Source organism: Tamandua tetradactyla, chromosome 13, assembly GCF_023851605.1.
Source record: "Tamandua tetradactyla isolate mTamTet1 chromosome 13, mTamTet1.pri, whole genome shotgun sequence".
Classification (NCBI taxonomy): Eukaryota; Metazoa; Chordata; class Mammalia; order Pilosa; family Myrmecophagidae; genus Tamandua; species Tamandua tetradactyla.
In genome coordinates, this window is record NC_135339.1 from 49,112,701 (window position 1) to 49,131,654 (window position 18,954).

An 18,954-nucleotide genomic window follows, 5' to 3' on the forward strand; every position below is an offset into this window, starting at 1 on the left:
TTAAATTCCTATGAGGAGAACTTTCTGGACTAGCTGAAGCCATCAGGAACAAATTAGCATTAGCGGTGGTAGTGTTTGGATTTTCGTTTCCAAGATACATTTCTGAAAATGAGATGAAGAATTAATTAACCTGCAAGATGAGATGGAATGCTCAAGAATGGCAAATAAAAAAAAAAAGGCAATTGAATCAGCGATACATTTCTCACTCAGAATTACCTTAATTGCTTGTAAGTGGTGTTCGATTTCAAGACAGACATTTCACAGAGAAAATATGATGAATCCTGCTTTGGAAAATTGTAGTCAAGTCATAGTCACATTTCTAACATCTCTGCCCAGGTGTGCCCTACATCCCCTCTCCCAAATTCAGCTTCCAACCCTCCGCCCCCCCCCCAACACACACACTAGTTGCCTAGTAAACTCTTACCCTTCCACTGAGGCATTACCTCCTCAGGGAGGATTCACTGAGCCCTTGGCCCAGTTTAAAGCCCTGGGTGACAGGTTTCCTTACCTCATATATTACCTCAAAATAGATTAGAGGTTACCAGGGCCTTGGGGTAGTTCTGTTTTGGGTGATGGAAAAGTTTTGGTAATAGAATGTGCCAATAGTAGCAAATTATTGTATATGTAATAAATTTCCCCGTTAGTAACTCTTACAGCATACCTTATCTTCCTCACTAGACTGTAAGCTCCACCTAGGCAGAACTCTGTTTTGTTCTCTTTACAAATTTCACAGCTATCCCTATCTTAGCTCTTGTAAGTGCTCCTCAAACCTTACCTGAATCGACTTGGCTCTCCCAGAAATAAGAATTTACTTGCTAAGATTGTGCACAAACAATTTTCATACTCTGTGGGGGAACCCCATCCCCCGTTGCCCCTTTCCCTTATTTTTTTAATGGTATCTTTAAAAACAAGCTTAGCCGCACCATGGCTTCCGGCCCACCCCTGAGTGTGTGCTGGCCCAGGCAGCCTCCCTACAGTCAGAAATTCTTCAGCCTATTCCTGTCGGGAATTCTACCCAGGAGAATCAAGCTCAGCCTGGCTGCGCAAATGAACCCACACTGACTATAGAGAATTTTTTTTTTTAAATATACATAAAAGTCTCGTTTGTTATTGTTAGGACAGAGAAGACTACTCAGGAGATAGGAAAGCCTATGTGTTGGCAGTTGTATCTCCTCTGATGATCCCTGCAAAGTTCCCCAACAGATGCTCCCACTTCAGGTAGCTGGCGTGTTGTAGAATCAGGAGGAAGAACGATTGATCTGTGACTGAGAGCAAGGTTAAGTGTCTGCCTAGGCACTGCAGCTGGGTAGCTCACAAGGAAGAGGCCTTTCATTCATGTACATCCTGGTACATCCAGGGGGTTCTGGGTTTCCTGATTTTTGCCTCTTGGTATGCCTGCTTCCAATTCTTTATCAGAAAGCACATGCCCCCTGGTGGTTAATGTAAAGTACACAGTACAACAGACTTGTTTTGCTTTAAGTAAACTGTGATGGAATAAAATGTTGGTGATTTTTGCCTGGATTAAGAAAGCTACCTGTTTTCAAGTATCTGTACACTAGTCCTTAAATTTAAGTCCTTGGATATGGAGCACCCTTGCCTGGAACGTATGTGAGCTGGAAAATTTCCTTCAATCATAGCGTGCCAATGGCTCTCAAATTTTCTTGTGCATAAAAATCACTGTGAAATTTGTTTAAAGCTCAAGTCTCCGGCCCTCAGCTCCAAAATTCAAATTTGGCTGGCTTGAGATGTGGCTCAGGAATCTTCCCATTTAAAATGAGTCCCGGATGAGGTTGATCTGTGTGGCCTTTTCGTTGAGAAATGCTAGCCTGGTGGCAAAGAGTGTGGATCTGGATCCACCGTCAAGTTCCATGTCTGCCATTAGTGTGGCAACAGGAATATCCCTTAACCACTCAAAGCCCCAGTTTCCCCACCTGTGCAAAGGCAGTCACACCACCAAATCATAGCGCTGCAGTGAATGTAAAATGAGACAACATATAAAGAGCTTAGAATAGGAAATGGCACAGGGCAGGCACCCAATACAAAAGTCAGCTACTGTTGTTGGTGATCTTGATCCTGATTGTCTATCTACAAGCTTCCAGAACCAGAGAATACCAAGAGAAGCTTGGGTTTTCTGTCCCACACGGAAGCCGAATCCTGAGCTCCAGGATCTCAGCAGCGTGGTGTTGCCTTAGGCAGAGACCACTCACTCCCCAGCACACTCAGCGGGTTCTGGCTCCGTTCACATATCTACACACCAGAGGACAAGAAGCCCCCAGCTGGAGAGCTGTGAAGGATGGGCAGGAAAGGGCTTTAAGACTAACACCTTGCTTGGGCGGCCACGAGCTGAAGAGCACGGAAGGTATGATGTTGTATATTTGTGCCTCCCTAGTCCAGATGGCCAATGGAATGGCTGAAATTGGTAGCTCCCCCAGTAAACTGCATTTATGGAGCAACCTTTGTTTCTTCATCTATAAAAGGAATAATAATGTGTTTCCTACATAGTCCTGAAAAACAAATGAGATAATACGTGCAAAACCCTTAGTACAATAACTGATATTAGTAGTCCCTGGAAAGTACTGTTACCTCTCCCATCCCATCTGATGTGAATATATTCATACACCCTTTTCAGAGACAGATGGTGATCAGGAGAAGGGAAACAGCTGGTACAGGTGTATAACGAGAATTTAGGGCAACATTTCTCAGTGTTTTTACAAACATGTTCCCCTCCCTGATAAATTTAAAACTTCTTTTAATATATATATATATAATATGTGTATTGTATATAACATGTATTATATATAAAAATGATATACATATACTATAATGTATATTATATATGTATATATAGTTGTTTTTTGTTTAACCAGTCAGGCTACTAGTACTAGGGTTATTAAGTTTGCCAAGTAATAAAATCACTTGGCAAATTGTGAAGCCACTATAGATTATGGCATTGATATACATTAATCCATGTTTATTTTTTCAGTCTCCAACATGTTCTCAAATTTCCCCCCCCTTCACACAGTTAGGTGGTGCCTCCCATGTAAATGTGGAGTGGGTCTGGGAACCCCCCCACTGTACCATTTCTGCTGGGGCCATTAGAGAGCTTCACCTTATTATAGGTGAGGTCAACCTAACACAAGTAAGCAGTCAGCCAGGAGTTGATCAGAGCCCCGCATGGCGATTTACTGGTAGCATATTTCAGATTTATTTAAAAAATACATAGGTAACCAATCAGAGCTTTGGCTAAGAATGATTTGGAAAGGAATAGAAGGCGTTCTTCCACAAAACATTCACAGTGTGTGCTAGAAACAGACAGAAAGCAGAGGAGTGTTTTAGAAGCATTTGCGGTGGACAATGGAGGGCCCAGCTTCATCGTATTCCTGTTTGCTGATCCACATCTGCTGGAAGGTGGACAGAGAGGCCAGGATGGAGCCTCCAATCCAGACAGAGTACTTGCGCTCCGGAGGGGCAATGATCTGTTGGTCAGGAAGAGAAAAAGGATCATTTAGTGCCCTAGGACCAAGGTTCTACCACGGTCTAAGCTTCGTGACTTGGCTATTATACGGCTATAGTTCCAGGTCAGCAGTGACATGCAGGGCCGTTAGATGCAAATGCTTCGCTGATGTAGAGATCTTTCAATGAGTGCATATGATTTTTCTGGCTTCCTTCACAAGATCTATTCCACATTAGCTGCAACACCTCTACTGCCTTCCCTCTACTATTGCGTACACTGGAAATTGGCCCCTACTTCTGCCATGATCTCCGCTTAAGAGACCTGATATATCTCAGAACTCAGCAGGAGATATCCTTTCTGATGAAACAAACACCAGTGTCTGCACAAGAGAAATTCTCACTTGTGCCAGCACTTATTATACAAGTGCCCATCCAACAGCTTAAGTCAACTGCTGCTCTCTGAAGCCCCACCAATATACACTGATAGGTTTAGGGCTCCCTCTTGGGGTGGACGTTCCCCTGAGTTAAGTCACCCTGCTTTACCAACAGCACAGGCATGACCTGCAAGGTTGAGCTGATGTTTCTTAAAGGAATCAATGGTTTCATCCCGGAGATGTCACTGCTGCCATGGGAGCTAGAGCCGTGACTCAGGCAGGGGTCTCCCCCACCTGTAGCATCTCAAGGAATAGCCCAAGTTGAGGACTTCTAGATTCCATTCCAGACTTAGCTTTTGGGTAGAAGTGAACATGGGCATTTTAGGCCAACAAACCAGATACTTCTGAAACTGTGGTTAGAGAGTTTAATTTTTTTTTTTTTAACCTCCAGGCTCTGATTAAGAATTTATTTTGAAAATAAAAATAATCAGCATTTACTGAACACTTACGTATGCCAGACATTGGACTAAGCATTTTGCATGTCTATCTCATTGAATTCTCCCAACCACCTGGAAAAGTTTTAAATCATTCCCATTATACAGTTGAGGAAATGGAGGCTGAGAGAGGTCTAAGTCACCTGTCCAGGTCACACCAGTTGTAAGTGACTGTAAATATCAAATCCAATATTGAAACCCAGGTCTGCCCCAGGTGTTTGGTTTTTATTTTTAGGAATAAGATTTTTATTTGGAGATAATTTCAGATGTACAGAAATTTTGAAAAGATAGAACAGAGAGCTCCTGCATATCCCTCTCCAGTTTCAGTTTTCTTTAATCAGTTTTCTCTAATGACTACTATCATCTGACTGTTTTTAACTGTTCTCTATTCTCCCTTACCACTCTGTGGCCCGAAGTTCCACATTCATTTCTATTTAAGAAGTCAGGTTAGGAGAACTAGGAGCTGCCCAGTCCTAGCAATGGCCTCTTTCTGTACTATAGCCCTAACCTATTGTCAGCTGGTTTCATCTCCCTCCCGCCAGTGTCCACGGTGTTTAGATTGCTTCAGAAATAAGCACAGGGCAAATGTACTTTTTTTTAATGTTCTATGTGAGAGATGCACTATACCTGCAATGAGAATAAACAACAAATATATATATTTCTAAAGCATAGCGTGGGGGGTATAAGGGAATTCTATTTTCTGCCTGATTTTTTGTAAACCTAACAACTTCACTAATAAAAAATTTATATTAAAGAGAGACAAAATTAAGAGAAGTGGGTGTGTAGGGAGATCTGTTGACTTTTTTTCTTTTTTTTTGCAGCTGCTGAATGTAGCAGATGGATAAGGGTGATTATGGATAAAATTTTATGCAAAATAATTCTGTTTCTCTTATGAACTGGATTGACATATAAGTTATAACAGGTGGATCTTTTTCCCCTCACTGCTTAGCCCAAGAACCCATGAGCACGTGTGACTAAGATGTGGCCTCCAAGAGTCCTTCACATCTGGTAAGAGGGCTGGCACCGCTGGAAGCACAGCTGTGGGCCCATCACTAGTTCGTACCTTGATCTTCATGGTGCTGGGTGCTAAGGCTGTGATCTCTTTCTGCATCCTGTCAGCAATGCCGGGGTACATGGTGGTGCCCCCCGAGAGGACATTGTTAGCATAGAGGTCCTTCCTGATGTCGATATCACACTTCATGATGCTGTTGTAGGTGGTTTCATGGATTCCAGCAGATTCCATCCCTGGAAAAGATATCCAGGCCGACATCTTTGGGTGGGATTGAAACCTGGCTCAGACATGCAAGATCAGACTCGGCCTTACTGTGGACTGAAGCCAGGCAGATATGACCATCTAGAAATACCCAAGTCAGAGACCAAAGGGCCTTGCTGTGTCCATGTCCTCCTGCCTAATGAGGAGGTCCTGCTGCAGCACCTCCAGAGTAGGGCTGCAATAAAAGATCACTCAGTTTTTAATACACTCGCTAGTATGTATGGTTCAGATGAGGGCAAAGCCATCTGACTCCCTGAAGAAGGTTCTACACTGAGCCAATGTCACGGTCGTTGCTCAGAACTCTCCTAGGCCTCTCCTTGACTGCTGCCTTGTATTTACCCATAAGAGCTAAATGGTACTGAACCTTTGGAAAAGTATTTCCTCCTAATTGGATAAAGACTTATTTTTTTTCAATTCTGATAATTTTTTTTTCTGTCTGAACTTTTTGTTAATTTCTGATGTGGGACCTTTGAAAAGAATCTCTGGGTGGCCCTTCATCTTTTGCAGACTGTGATGTAATAATAATAGAAATAACAGTAATAATAATATCTAATTATTGATTACTAACAATGTCTCATACTTACAGTTTGCTAGGCACTGGGCTAAGTGCTCTATATGTGGCTCATGTCATTCTCAGAGTCATCCTAAGACATAGGTACTATCACCATCCTCATTTAATGGTTTCCCAAAATCATAAAAGCCAGACATGGTGGAATGAGATTAAAACACAGACTCACCACTTGCCAGAGCTTGCTCTCTGTAAACAACTACAGAGGTGCTCTTCCATTTTTCTCTCCCCTACCATTCCCTTACTCTCAGCACACCCTTCCCTCCCCATTCCAGTGGCTTTGTTGTGCCCTAAGTATAGACAATATTTGATTCTCTCACCATACACTAAGAATGCTTTTGCCTTGACTATAACATAGATAATCAGTGTTTTCCTAGAAAGAAAACCCCTTTCCAATGCTCCTTAAGTGCTCCCATCTTAAAAATAAGAAAGTTTTTTCCTTGCTCTGTTTGGAAATGCTTTGGGTCTTATGACAGCTACCATATGCCCCACGTGCAGAATGACTCAGGCAGCCAAAGGCTGGCTGGATGCCGGAGAATAGGGTGAGCTCCCCTTTCCAGGGAAGGGGCATGCGTTGCCTACCAATGAAGGATGGCTGGAACAAGGTCTCCGGACAGCGGAAGCGCTCATTTCCAATGGTGATCACCTGACCATCAGGTAGCTCATAGCTCTTCTCAAGGGACGAGGATGATGCAGCAGTGGCCATCTCATTTTCAAAGTCCAGAGCTACATAGCACAGTTTCTCTTTGATGTCCCGGACAATCTCACGCTCAGCTGTCAATGAGATGCAAACATTACAACAAATGTTAGGGTGTGTACCTCCCTTCAATCTCTCCTACATGGCATGTTCCTTTAAAGAACTGTGTAGAATCAACACTCTGCAGTCTTAAAATTTATGATGGTAATTAAATTTTATGTCCACTGTGGAATCCCATCTGTTCCTGGCAAAGTGCCTCACACATAGTAGGTGCTTAATGGAAATGCATGGCAAGATTGAAATAGCTAGCTGGAGAAAGGAACAGAGCAGGAAACTCTTTAGTACAATATTTTTTTTTACAGGGTAATAAATCACCCTCTGTTATAATTGTTTTATTGTTATGTTGGATTCAGTTGACAAGGAAGTCTTGAGATGAATCAGCTCATCAGGGGCCCCAAGTCCTCAAAAGCCTCAGGGATTCCGTTGCCTGGCACAGGTAAATTCCACCTCAAATCTTTGACATTTTCATCCCCTTCTAGGAAGAAGCAGGCCCTGGCTTAGGACCAGTCTGCTCCAGAAGGCTCCAGGGATGTATATGGAAGGATGTGTGGAGGACACGGGCAGGCAGATACCTTTCAGGCTCCTGCCTTCTGAAGTGCTAAGCTATGGGATACTTCTGAGTCCCTGAGAACTTTTTGGAGGCGTCTTGGGATTCTTTGTGGGGAATAGAGGAAGAATGGAATTAATTCAATTTTCTATCATAAAAGGAGACTTTAACATCTTCAGGGCACAAACAGGGAGTCTAGAGTAAGCCTCAAGCATATCCAGAAATCCAAACATTTGGACAAGACCAAATTGGTAAGGAGAAGGCAGCTAGAGCAATGGGTGCTAAGGACAAACCAATGTTTTCAGTAGTTTTGTCACTGCCACCTTGTGATGGGAGCTTGGGTGGCATCAGCTTAGAGTGAAGACTTTCATCACTGCCTACTGGGTTGGTATTAATAACAGTTAAAAATATTGAACACATACTCTGTGCCGGGTACTTCACACGCATTATCTCATTTAATGCAACAATCATGTGAGATAGGGTCTATTATGCTCATTTTAGAGATAAAGAGACTATGGCTCAGTTAGGTTGGATAGTTGTCCAAGTTCACATAGCTAGTGAATGGCAGGATTGGGCCCATGCCCTGTCCAGATATCCCCAAAGACTGTCAAAACCAAATCTCACCACATTATCTTTTGTCTCTGTGCTCTTTTCTATTTGTGAACAGAGGAAATTAAAAAATCATCAAATAATTCAACTCTAGCTGTCTCACAATATTGGATTATTATAACTGTCATCCTTAGGGAAAGAACATAATCGTTTTTTTCTAATTTCACATAGCAAGAAAGGCTATGTTTTTTCCTGTGTTGCATTAGAGTCAGGCCTTGCCATTTGTGAGGCTCCCATATCATCTCTTTCCAGAGTCGCTGGGTCCTATAAGTCCCTGTGAGGGACTCCCTGCCTCAGCACCCCCTTCCCCATATCTCCCGCAGGCCTCACCAGTAGTCACGAAGGAGTAGCCCCGCTCAGTGAGAATCTTCATGAGGTAGTCAGTGAGATCCCGGCCAGCCAGGTCTAGACGCATGATGGCGTGGGGCAGGGCGTAGCCCTCATAGATGGGTACGTTGTGGGTAACACCATCCCCAGAGTCCAGCACGATGCCTTGGGTACAATTGGGCATGACAAAAGTCACCTGGTCACTTCCTGACTGAGTAGAAAGAAGCCTTGGAGGAGAGGGAATTTCTGAGCCTCTTATTTGAAAGGGAAGAAAGAAGGCATTTGATAGCCTACAAGAGGTAAGGCACGGCTTGGGAAAGATGAAAAAAAAAAGGAAAAGACGATAATAGAGAAAGCCCTGCCAGAAGTATGAGGTCAAAGGCTTGTTTGTTCCTATGTGGAAAGGAGTTCTTTTAGGGTTGGCATTGGGCCTGCCAAGTCCAACAAACTCCCAGTATATCACAAGCCACGTGTTTACAGCTGTCATATCTGATAATGGAGTTCCCAGCTCCTCCCAGCTCCTTACCAGTTGTACGTCCAGAGGCATAGAGGGACAGCACAGCCTGAATAGCCACATACATGGCTGGGACATTGAAAGTCTCAAACATAATCTGCAAAACAATCCAAAGAGCTAATTAGTAACATTGCCAGTCTTACAAAGAATATTCCAGAGAACATGCCCTTTTGATGAAAGCAGATGTACCTGCCTGGTTCTGGCAGAGCAGGTACAGGTACAGAGGGCCAGGGCGGTGCTCATCACTCAAAGAGGAGAAATGGAGGTGTGAATGGGGAAGGGAGGAGGCAGTGTGTACACATGAACTTGCCAGGCTGAATGTGACCCGGGAGAACTCACCAAACTAATTGCTGACTTGCAGGGGTTTCATATTATACTGGTGTGTTAGTATAAACACCAAAAGCTCTTCTAAGGGAAAGGCCCTGCAGTATTAACATTTAGTCTTCTCCAAGGCTGGAAGATCATGGATCAATTCCCAAACTCTGCTACTCTTAGCTATGTGATGTTGGGGAAAAAAATCACTTAATGTATCAGTTTGGATTTTTTCATTTGTATACTCAGGATAATAATAGTTCCTGCCTCCCAAAGCTATTGTTAGGATTTAATGAGACAAAGCATGAGAAACACTTAGGCCACTGCTTGCCCATAGCAAGGGTTAAATGGATATTAGGTGCTATTAGTAATAACTCATTCAAACTAGAAACTTTCTCTGGCTGGAGGACTGGATGATCCCCTGAAGTAAAGACTTCTGAGCCTCAAAGAAGTAACAATAATAGCAATAATAACTACCATTTATTGAATGTTTATTATATCAGGCACCAGGATACACATTTATCATTTTGCCTCATTATTCTTCACATCAATCTTTTGACAAATAATAGCACTTTTATCCTCAATGTCTAGAAAAAGAAATCAAAGTGGGTTCTTCAACATCACATGGCTAAGTGACAAATTCAGTTTTCAAACCTAATCAGTCTAACTCCAAAACCAGATTTTCTCGCCATATATTATAAGGCATTTTCAAATGACTTCTCCTTAGAAGTTTTAAACTCAAACATATCAGCTTCTCAATTAAACTCTTAAATTCCCCATTTCTCTAGAAGCTCAAAGGGCCTGTTCCTTCCTTGATGATTTGAGTTCCATCAGGATGTTCCTATTCTTTGGAATCTCTGAGCCCCTGGAAAGTTATCCATCTGATGGTGGACTGCTGGTTTGGGTCTTATCTCTGCTGTCCTGCAGAACCTCTTTCAAACAGGATTTTCCCAAACCAATTGGAGAAGCTATCTTCCATCATTCCACGGCTGGATCCTGGGTGGAGATTTACCTGAGTCATTTTCTCCCGATTGGCCTTGGGGTTCAGGGGTGCCTCGGTGAGCAGGGTTGGGTGCTCTTCAGGGGCAACACGAAGCTCATTGTAGAAAGAGTGGTGCCAGATCTAGCAGAGGATAGAGGGGAGAGAGAAGAAACACAGCAATACGGTGTTGTGGGGCAGACCCCGAAAAGAGAGCAGAATGAGCTAAATGAAACCAGGCCAAATGAAATGTTACAGAGACTCATTATGTGTCTCCATTTTTACAAATGCAGAGACTGAAGCTCAAAGAATGTGAGAGACTTACCCAAGGATTCACATCTAGCAAGTGACCGACAAACACCTGAGTCTAGGTCTGTGCAGCAGGGGGCCATGTGCTTAAAGATACAGGCTCTGGAGTCAGACCTGGGTTGATATCCCAGCTCTGCCACTTCTTGGTTGTGCAAGTATTAGGCAAGTTTTAACCCATCTCAGCTTGAGTCTCACCATTGGTTATATGGGGATGAAAATCATTTAGTGTGTATCTCATTGGCTTTTTGTGAGAATTAAAGAAATTATCCCAGAGTTACTATTCAGCCCAGTTCCTGACACCAAGCAAATGTTGTTATTATTCAATGACACCTTCTTTACCTTCTCCTTCCATTTTACAGAATATTGATGGGAAAGTGATTTAGTTTCATAAATAAAAGGACAAATGAATGAATATATGATCAAATGAATAAACCAATGAAGCTGAACTGAGAACCTAATTGCCATTTTTAGTGCTTCTAGGCAAATTGCCCTCTGCAGTATACAGTGAGAAGAGCACAGGTCTCCTTGCCTCTTGCCTCCTTTCCAGTCTTGCTTTCCAGGGTTGGGAAAAAACCTGTCTCTTGCCCCTCTCTGGGCCTTTCATTCCTATAGGTCAGACATTTGGACTTCAGGGGTTTCAAAAAAAAAAAAAAACAAGGCCCACATATAGCGTATTTGAATTCATGTGCTTTGGACACAAGTTTGTTTGATTTACAGTCAAGCACACTCTGTAATGCCTAAGTGCCAACAGGAGCAAACAATTATTTTATTTTTTAAAAGGCTAAATTAATTAAAAATAATTGTAAAAGCCTGAAAATTCTTCACCAGCAACAGAAATATCAGATTCATCCAAAATTAAAGAAAAACAAAACTAAAAACAGCAACAAAAACCACTGGTGAAAGTTTATAAACTATTGATGCAAGAACTTCAAAGACTCTTAAACTTGTTCCAGTTTCTTTGGTTTTAAATTTGTGGTTTCTTGAAAGGAAGTGGGACTCCTGAAAGCTTGGTTCTGCTGATGGAGTAAAATTGGCAGAATTCTCAAGAAATTCTGCCAGTCATTAACACTGTGGTGATCATTTTAAAAGCAATCTCTTTCCCTCTCCCTCCTGCCTAACCCTCTCTTCCTCTCTGTATCTCTATCACTATCCTGTTGGATGACCTTGACAAAAAACAATTTGAATTTAAATTGTAGAAATGATTTTTTTTCCATTCCAAGAATCTTTTTCTGGGTGCATATATTCTGAGGAGCTGCCAGGTCCATGGAAAATATATTGAGTATTTTCTCACTGATATTGGTATCTTATCCTCACTGTGCAAATTAAGGTTTTTTTGCAATGTGCAAATTCAGAGCCTTGGTTTAAGCAAACCTCATGAAATTCAGTTTTTTTGCTTGTTTGTTTGTCTTTTGTTTTGTAGGGAGACATAGGATTAAGCATTATTACTGATGAATTCTACCCACAGTATGTTTTTTTTTTAAACTATTATGTGCGTGCATTTGTATGTGTGTGTGTATAGTGAATTGACACATAAATAGAAGGCAAATGTTGTAGTTCTAATATATTTTGCTGCATTTCCAAAATTTTGACACTTTCTCAAATTCAAAAATTTGAATTTCTCTTTCATCACCATTTCTTTTGCTTTTTCTCTTACAACTGGTGTTTCTATTTTGCCTAATAACAAACATCAACATTCTAGCATTTAACTCTCCTCTCCATTAGCTCATTTAGATGAATTTGGGAGATAAAGACCTCACAAAATAAAACATAGAAGAGATAATTTTTAAAATATTTATTTGAAAACTTTTGTTAGTTGCTACTGTGCATCAATAATTTGAGGGTCATTCAGGAATGTACTAAAGCCACAAAATTGCAATTCCTTTTCTCTATAGTCAAAGCTAAAGATCTTTTCCTTTTTTAACTGTCAGGTAAATTAATAGGAAGTCAACAATGTGTGGGATAAGTCTATTTCCAGCTCATCAATTCCCCTTTGGCAGATTTGCACTGAGGGTTTAGCCATGCAGCCTCTGATGAAAATGAAAGGGAGGATTATACTCTGGGCCATTGCTTGTAGGATGCTTATCCTAGGAGAGAAATCCTGTTAGCCTGAGCAACAGACTAATAATTCTCACTACTGGCAAAAGGTTGCTGTTCTAATCTGTAAAACTGTCTTCTACTAGTTAGCTCATAATACCTGCCAAGCATAGGTTTAATAAAAAAAAACTTCAGAATTTTTTTCAGTTAGCAGTAATCTAGAATAAACATTAACAAGTAAAAGTATAATTAAGCAGTGCAAGCTAGTTATTTTTTAAGTAGTCATCAGAGGTTTTGAATCAGGGGCTGCATAAGTCATGCCCAGGAGGGCTCAGCCTGCAGAAAACCTTCCAGTACCTTTTCCATGTCATCCCAGTTGGTGATGATGCCGTGTTCTATCGGGTACTTCAAAGTCAGGATTCCTCTTTTGCTTTGTGCTTCATCACCCACGTAGCTGTCTTTCTGACCCATTCCTACCATCACCCCCTAAAAGAGTTCAAGACATTAAGAGTCAGCCTCTCCCCAAACTTGTGAATTGACCCCTCTTTTGGGGTCAGCAACAGTATAATGCGATTTATTGTCACTATGCTCTTAAACAGCTCAATTGATTTGAAACAGATCTGAATTAGCCTTCAAATAACCAGAGAACCTGTTGGTAAGGCAACTTTACATAATGTTTTTTATCTTTCATGATAAACTCTGTTAAGGCAGAGATCAAGTTTGTGTTGTTCACCACTATAGCAAATCACCTGGCACATATTTGGCACTCAATAATTACTTGTTGAAGGAATGTCTGAACCCAGTATGTATTAGATAAATGGCATTTTGCTTCTTATAAATCCTTCAAGTGTACTTTTAAAATTGTCACCTACCCAAGAGTATATAAATATATTATAATCATTATAACAAAAGCATTACATCTACAAATGGACTAATGAATAAGACCACACAAATCAGCTGTTAAAACATTTGCCTGGGCAGGCCACGGTGGCTTGGCAGGCAGAGTTCTTGCCTACCATACTGGAGACCCGGGTTCCATTCCCGGTGCCTGCCCATGCAAATAAATAAATAAATAAATAAATAAGGAAGAACATTTGCCTGTGCTGGTCAGGTGCATTTTTTGTTTCCATCATTAAGGTCAACCTTAAAAACATAATAATAAAACAAAGAAAGAATTTTCACAACTGGATTTTAAACCGCACTGGAGTGGCTGTTTTAGAATTGCAAAACTGCCATAGCTGCTGTAGATCCATTAAATAATGGCTTATACAAAAATCTCTCCACTGCATACAATCCAACACAGAGACAGCCCAGCTTCATTCACTGGGGGAGGCTTCTATCAGATCTTCTTGTGAATGTACACCCTGCTGAGAGCTGTAAACATCAGTCAGATCGGCTCAAATACCATATGGCTGTCAGGGTATATTTTGCTGACAGTCATCATTATGTTAACTTATATTTCATAACAATATTATTTTCATCTAACATCATGTTCTATGAGGGGAAGGGCCTAGGATTTTATTTTCGTTTCTTTCCAAAGAGCAGCTATGTTACACATCAGGGTAATGCATAAGTGTTTCTGATGATGATGGTGGTGATATGACTATGCTCAACAGAAAGAACTCATGAGTTGGGTGATGGGTGACCGTAGCACAATATTGTGAATGTAATTAATACCACTCAATTGTACATTTGAAAGTAGTTAAAGTAGGAAATCCTGAGTTATATATATATATGTCACTATAATAAAAAATGTTTTAAAAACCCGTTTGATCATAGGCCACGGTGATCACCTCGGCACTAACCCTGCCCTTAATTATAACCACAAAACCAAAGACGAATGAAAAAGAGGTAGACCCTGGCTGAGAGACAGCCACCAGGCAAACCATCCACAGTACATGTGGAATTGGCACTCATTCCTGGACATTAAATTTAGGAAATATGTCTTTAACAAGGTTACATAACCTCTGGGCAGAGCGTGATGGACTAATCCGTGGATACCCATGAACATGGAGAGACCTAATCCTTAGCCCTGTGCTTCCTGTTTCATCAGAATTTTGCTTACCTGATGTCTGGGACGGCCCACGATGGATGGGAAAACAGCCCTGGGAGCATCGTCCCCAGCGAAGCCAGCTTTACAGAGCCCAGAGCCATTGTCGCACACCAGGGCGGTGCTGTCCTCTTCTTCACACATGGTCGCTGGAGCTACGCTAAACGGTCCTAACGGAGACAGGGAGGAAGCCTGTCACTGAGCAGCTGTGGTGCTTACCTGTCCACCCTGCCTTCCAGACTGGGCTTGGGGACCTTCTTGTGTCCTCCTACAGTGCTCTCCTCTGCAGACCCTTATCTAACACAGCATTTACCTCAAAGTGTGTTCATTAGACTGCATGGTTGTCTAATTCATGTTCAACTTATAGGGTGAAACTCTGACTTCATCTTCACCACCTGGCCCCTGGCACAGTGGCTGGCACATCATACCAGCTCAGTTAGAACTTTAAAGACAGACCAAGTAAATGAATCAAATTGACAAATTGCAGAGTGCAGATGGAAATAGACAATGAGACCAGATCTTCACAGGGACATATTGCTTGCCATACATTAAAGAAGTAAGTAGAATTTGCAGTTTGAATTAATCCAAACTCACATTTTTCTAGATAATTTATAACATCTTTTTTTTTTTTTCAAAATGGTAGATTCTGAGAGTTAAGACAAATGAAATTTTTGAAATGTTTAAGGTAAAATATTAAAAAAAAAATCTTTGGAGACTCTGAACTTTTATTTTACCTTCAGAAAAACATTAGTATGAATCAAACTTTCTAGGAAGATGCTTTAAACTTTAGGGGCCAAAATTATTCTCCATCAGTAAAAGTCACTGTTTAAACAACCTGTAAGTCCAACAAGTGAGAGTGAGTGTAAAAAAACCTGTAAAATCCTGTGTTTCCATTAAAAGGATAAAATTAAAGGATAAGCTAGAGATATAGTCTTATATATGAATAACAAGTTAACATTTTATGATCCCATTAAAAATGTGCTTATATGAATCGCAAAAAAGAGCAAACATATTTACCAAAATGTCAACTGCTGCGGTTATTTTTGAGCAGTGGATTTCATAGGATTCTAATTTTTTTTCTAGGTTTTCTGTTATTTTCTAAACTGAGCCCATATCCCTTCAGTTATAAAATAATTTATTTTAAATAGCTTACTCATAAGCTTGGATACTTTGACAAAAATCAATCTATTATATAAGCAAAACTATCTATTATTGGTTTGGGAAATTGAAGGCCTAGTGGAGAAAATTTTCCCCCAATACATTCGTTTTTATAAACCAGAGAAAACCCAGAGGGCAATAACTTGCTCAAGGGCACACGGGCATTAGAGGCAAAACTTGAACTTGAAAGCAGATCACTTTAGCCTTCAGATGCCTCAGTTTTCCAATCCAGGCTCTCCTCCATTTTCCACACAGAATTAAGGGAAACTAGCCTTTAAAGAGAGAGGCACCCAGTGTTCTCTGCCTGGCATTGAGATCTTGGTTAGAATTTCAAGTTGAGGAAGATTCTTTTTTATATTGGTGAACTCAATGCACAGCCACCTGGGTATAAAAGGCAACTCTGCTAAGGAAATCTCTGGAAAGTAAGAAAAGAAAAAAGTGATTGCAGTTGGGGTTCAGACTGTTCCACGAGGTCAGTGTCTTTCCAGATGCCTACACCTGCCATGCCAGTGCCTCATATTGCAAATATGAACCTCGAGTAAAATGATATATTTTAAAACCCAAGGCATGTAATATTATCTCCAACTGATGGATGAGAAAATTGAGGCTCAAGGAGTTAAAGTGATTTATGCAAGTTTCCCAAACTGACAAAGTCAGGACATCACAGATTACAGAGCCTTGTGATTATAAGCTTGGGTTCTGGCATTAGACTGTCAGGGTTTGAATTAGAATCTAGAATCTAGAATACTGTCAGGGTTTGAATCTAGACTCTACCACCTACAAGCTTTCTGGCTTAGAAAAGTTGTTTAACTTCTCTAGCTCTCAATGTCCTTATCTACAAGATAGCAATAATATTGGTATATAGCTTATAGGATTCTTAGAGGTATTAAAAAATGTTTAAAGCATTTATAACCACAGTGGCTCACATGAGTTCTTAATAAATGTCTTTCATTCTTCTTATTAATATAATTATAAAGTTGTTATTACACGGATCTTTTTTATTTCTAGTCTTTGCTTCCTTTCCACACTGGCTCTAGAGTTAGAATGGAAATACTCAACTTGCGGGTTTCGTATGCAACAATGGAAAACAGAATTTATAAATGGCTTGTCCTTTCCTTTCCCACCCTTCCCTCCCATTTCCAGAGACTGAATTATGTTTAGCAACCATGTGATTTGGCTTCTTCTCTAGTAGATTAACATGCCAGAAGACAGGCAAAAAGTGTATGGGAAGCAAGACGGATGGCTAGGGTATTTGTCAGAGGCAGCCAGCACCAAGAAAATCAGCAGGCTCTGTGAATAAGCTAAGCGGACTTTCCAAACCAAAAATAAGGGCTTAAAAACAAGAATGAATTATTTGAAATTAAGATGGTCTCTGAAAATGAGGAGGTATGGTTACCATAAATACAGGAATATTCTTAAAATCCCATTTGTTGGGCAGGGAGGGTTGTGAGGGTAACTATGATCTATGGCAAACAAAGCATCTGCATCAGCAAGGATGCAGAGAAATCTAAAATTCAGTAAATGTATTATTATTTGGCAAAAATATTCAGGAGGAGGATTATAATCTCTAAAAAGTACACTGCCCTTAAAAGAAGAAATCTTTGTCTCCCAGGCTAAAATGAGCAGGGCTCAGTGGTTTACAACTCCTATCTAACCTGAATGAGAAGCTCCGTTTGGAGCAAAGCATTTCCTAATTAGGTAAAACGAGCACGAATGTTTGCTTTTGGAACTGCACCCGGGTCAGGGGGTCTGCTCCAATCAACTAGAGTGCATCTTGTGCCAAAAATGAGTCGTTAGAGGGAGGGGGTGGAGGAGAAAAACGTTACAGTTCTCAGCTCATTGGACTTGAAACACAAACCATATTTAGTCATGAATCACAAAATGGAAGGAAAAATCTTAGCATGAAAACTCCAACCAGAGGTGAAGCATAGCCAAGCCCTGAAATTCAGCCTGGGGTGGCAGAGCTGACGCCACAGCTACGCTGGCTTCACCACCTTGAGGGGATCTTCAGGCTAGAGAAAAGCAAACCAGACACCCCACAGCCTGAGACACACATAGCTGTCAGATGTATATTCTGCACCCTCCCTCTTTCTTTGCAGAGAAAGATTCAGCTGGCTGCCCGTTGCGCTCAGTTGCAAATGACGCATATCCTAAAATGTAAGCTCACAGACCACACTCTGGAGACATAAACTTTCGACCCAAGACACAACCAATTGGAGCCAGAGGAACCCAGAAGCAAATTCACAAATCCAGCCCAAATCAAAGACTAGGCAACTACCCTCTGTTCACTTCCAAAATCCACTTCCAGACTTAACTGCACCAAAAAAACAGTCTAATGCAAACCTCCCAGACCAAATCTGAAACACAACCAAATCCTTGATGTGCATAAATATAAATAGATAAATAACCTATAACAAACAGCGCGACTGTGTGTACCTTTAATGTGCTGCAAGATTTGGAGTATTGGTTTAGTATAAATAGATTATACAGGTGACATGTATCCAAAAAATTTCATTTCATCTTCCTCTTCACCTTTTCACACATTAAGTTCCATATTAGCCTTATCTTTAACAGTCAGATAATTAGAACTAAAAGCTAACATCATTTAATAGTACAACCTTCATTCAAGAATATGAGAGAGTACATGAGCCCTGCCAAATTCCTGCAGCCGACATCTGATTATTCAGGGTAATAAAAGAGCCACTGGAATCTGTAAGTCACATCCTTGGGCTGGTGCCACTTACCCTGACAGTGCTTGGCCGGGCTTCTCTGCTCTGGGTGGTGTTCAGGGAGCTGAAAGCTGAAGGGTTATATAGCCCCTTGGCCTGCTCCCCTCCCACTTGCTTCCCAAACAAGGAGCAAAGACAGAGTTGAGCCCATCGTTAAGTCTAACACAACCATATAGGGACCTCAGCACAAAACTCTCTAATCTGGGTGGCCGAAGGCTTGGGTTTCTCCACTGCATTCCACTGCTCTGCTCACGAAACGCGAGGCAGCTCAGCTGCCTGTGGGAGATCAACACTCCAAGCCTTCAGAACAACTGCTGAAATGCCCAGAGACATGGACTAGTGAAACAGGGCAGATGCAGGCAAGGTTTACACATTCCTCAGGAGATGCCAGCCTGCTGCCATGCTTTGCATCTCAGGGCATTTCCTAATGAGCTGAGAGAAGAATCAAACTGGCTGCCCCCGAGGAG

General features: G+C 41.3%; 1 protein-coding gene across 1 annotated transcript; it reads right to left on the reverse strand.

The window, feature by feature from the left end:
* Window positions 1-3,157: 3,157 nt before the first annotated feature.
* On the reverse strand, window positions 3,158-18,620 carry ACTA2 (actin alpha 2, smooth muscle). Its single transcript, XM_077125363.1, has 9 exons — window positions 18,503-18,620; window positions 14,616-14,770; window positions 12,908-13,036; window positions 10,241-10,351; window positions 8,929-9,013; window positions 8,406-8,567; window positions 6,745-6,936; window positions 5,385-5,566; window positions 3,158-3,476 (listed from the first exon to the last, which is right to left on the reverse strand). The coding sequence occupies exons 2-9, from the start codon at window positions 14,742-14,744 to the stop codon at window positions 3,333-3,335; spliced, it is 1,134 nt and encodes a 377-aa protein (XP_076981478.1). The 5' UTR covers window positions 14,745-14,770; window positions 18,503-18,620; the 3' UTR covers window positions 3,158-3,332.
* Window positions 18,621-18,954: the final 334 nt, after the last annotated feature.